We start from the raw sequence: 798 nt of genomic DNA, 5'->3' as shown, positions 1-798 counted from the left end.
TCTGCTTAGTATGTTTATGCAGGGTAATTTACCCAGGCTTCTGATATGGTTAATGGAGGCTGAAATTTGCAGTTTACGGCATACTTTGTCTCTCCATTGGCATTGGCAGAAATCTAGGAAGGCGAATCAGGGCTCCCAAATGCCTGAAGTTGTGTAGTTTAAATGTTTGTTTGCAGAGGCTGTAACTAACAGCAGTGTTTATTTCCCACTCAATGAAGCACTTTCTTGGGACTTTCTAGTTTCACAGCTAGCACTTTGATTTTCAGTTGGCTAGATAGAGGAACATCCTGTTAAAATGTCTGTGTTCATGCAACAGACACGACCTTCTACAAGTCAAGACGGTAAAGGTCTGTCTGCAGATGTTTGCACTTTCTGTGTGGTGTACTGTCGTGCAGCAGACAGGGGATTGCTTGGAGTCATAGCTCTCGTTGTCCAGCTCTTCTGAGTCTTACTTTCACAAGTGATTGCAAGTCATCACTGCAGGCGATTCCCTGCTTTAATAGGCTCTTACCTGTTTTTGCAACGCATGTTTTATTTTACTTCTTAATGGAGGATGTATTATAGGGTCCCTTCGGTATCCATTCCTACAGCTGTGAACCTGGTGTCCTACTTAATGCTGTCATTTACAGCTAAGGAGTCAGATTTACTTCCCTTACAGATTTCCTGAGGGGACTAAGAGTGCACAAAGAGATAGCTGAGTGAAAATCCCTAATTGGTAGTTGGCTGCACTATGCTGTGTTCCTGTTGCCTTAAGTTAACTTTTGCCCTCAGTGTAGCAAAGCCATGCTCCGGCATCCT

The 798-nt window shown here is 43.5% G+C and overlaps 1 protein-coding gene across 1 annotated transcript in view; it reads left to right on the top strand.

The window, feature by feature from the left end:
• The first annotated feature begins 295 nt into the window (after window positions 1-295).
• Window positions 296-798, top strand: part of FRRS1L (ferric-chelate reductase 1-like) — a 5,398-nt gene continuing 4,895 nt past the window's right edge. The window contains exon 1 of the mRNA XM_010184411.1: window positions 296-341. Within this exon, the coding sequence (XP_010182713.1) occupies window positions 296-341 (46 nt within the window). The remainder of the gene's footprint in view (window positions 342-798) is intronic.

Source organism: Mesitornis unicolor, unplaced genomic scaffold, assembly GCF_000695765.1.
Source record: "Mesitornis unicolor isolate BGI_N332 unplaced genomic scaffold, ASM69576v1 scaffold43795, whole genome shotgun sequence".
Lineage (NCBI taxonomy): Eukaryota > Metazoa > Chordata > Aves > Mesitornithiformes > Mesitornithidae > Mesitornis > Mesitornis unicolor.
The sequence above is the reverse complement of the archived record's forward strand: the minus strand, read 5'-3'. Positions and strand labels throughout refer to the sequence as shown.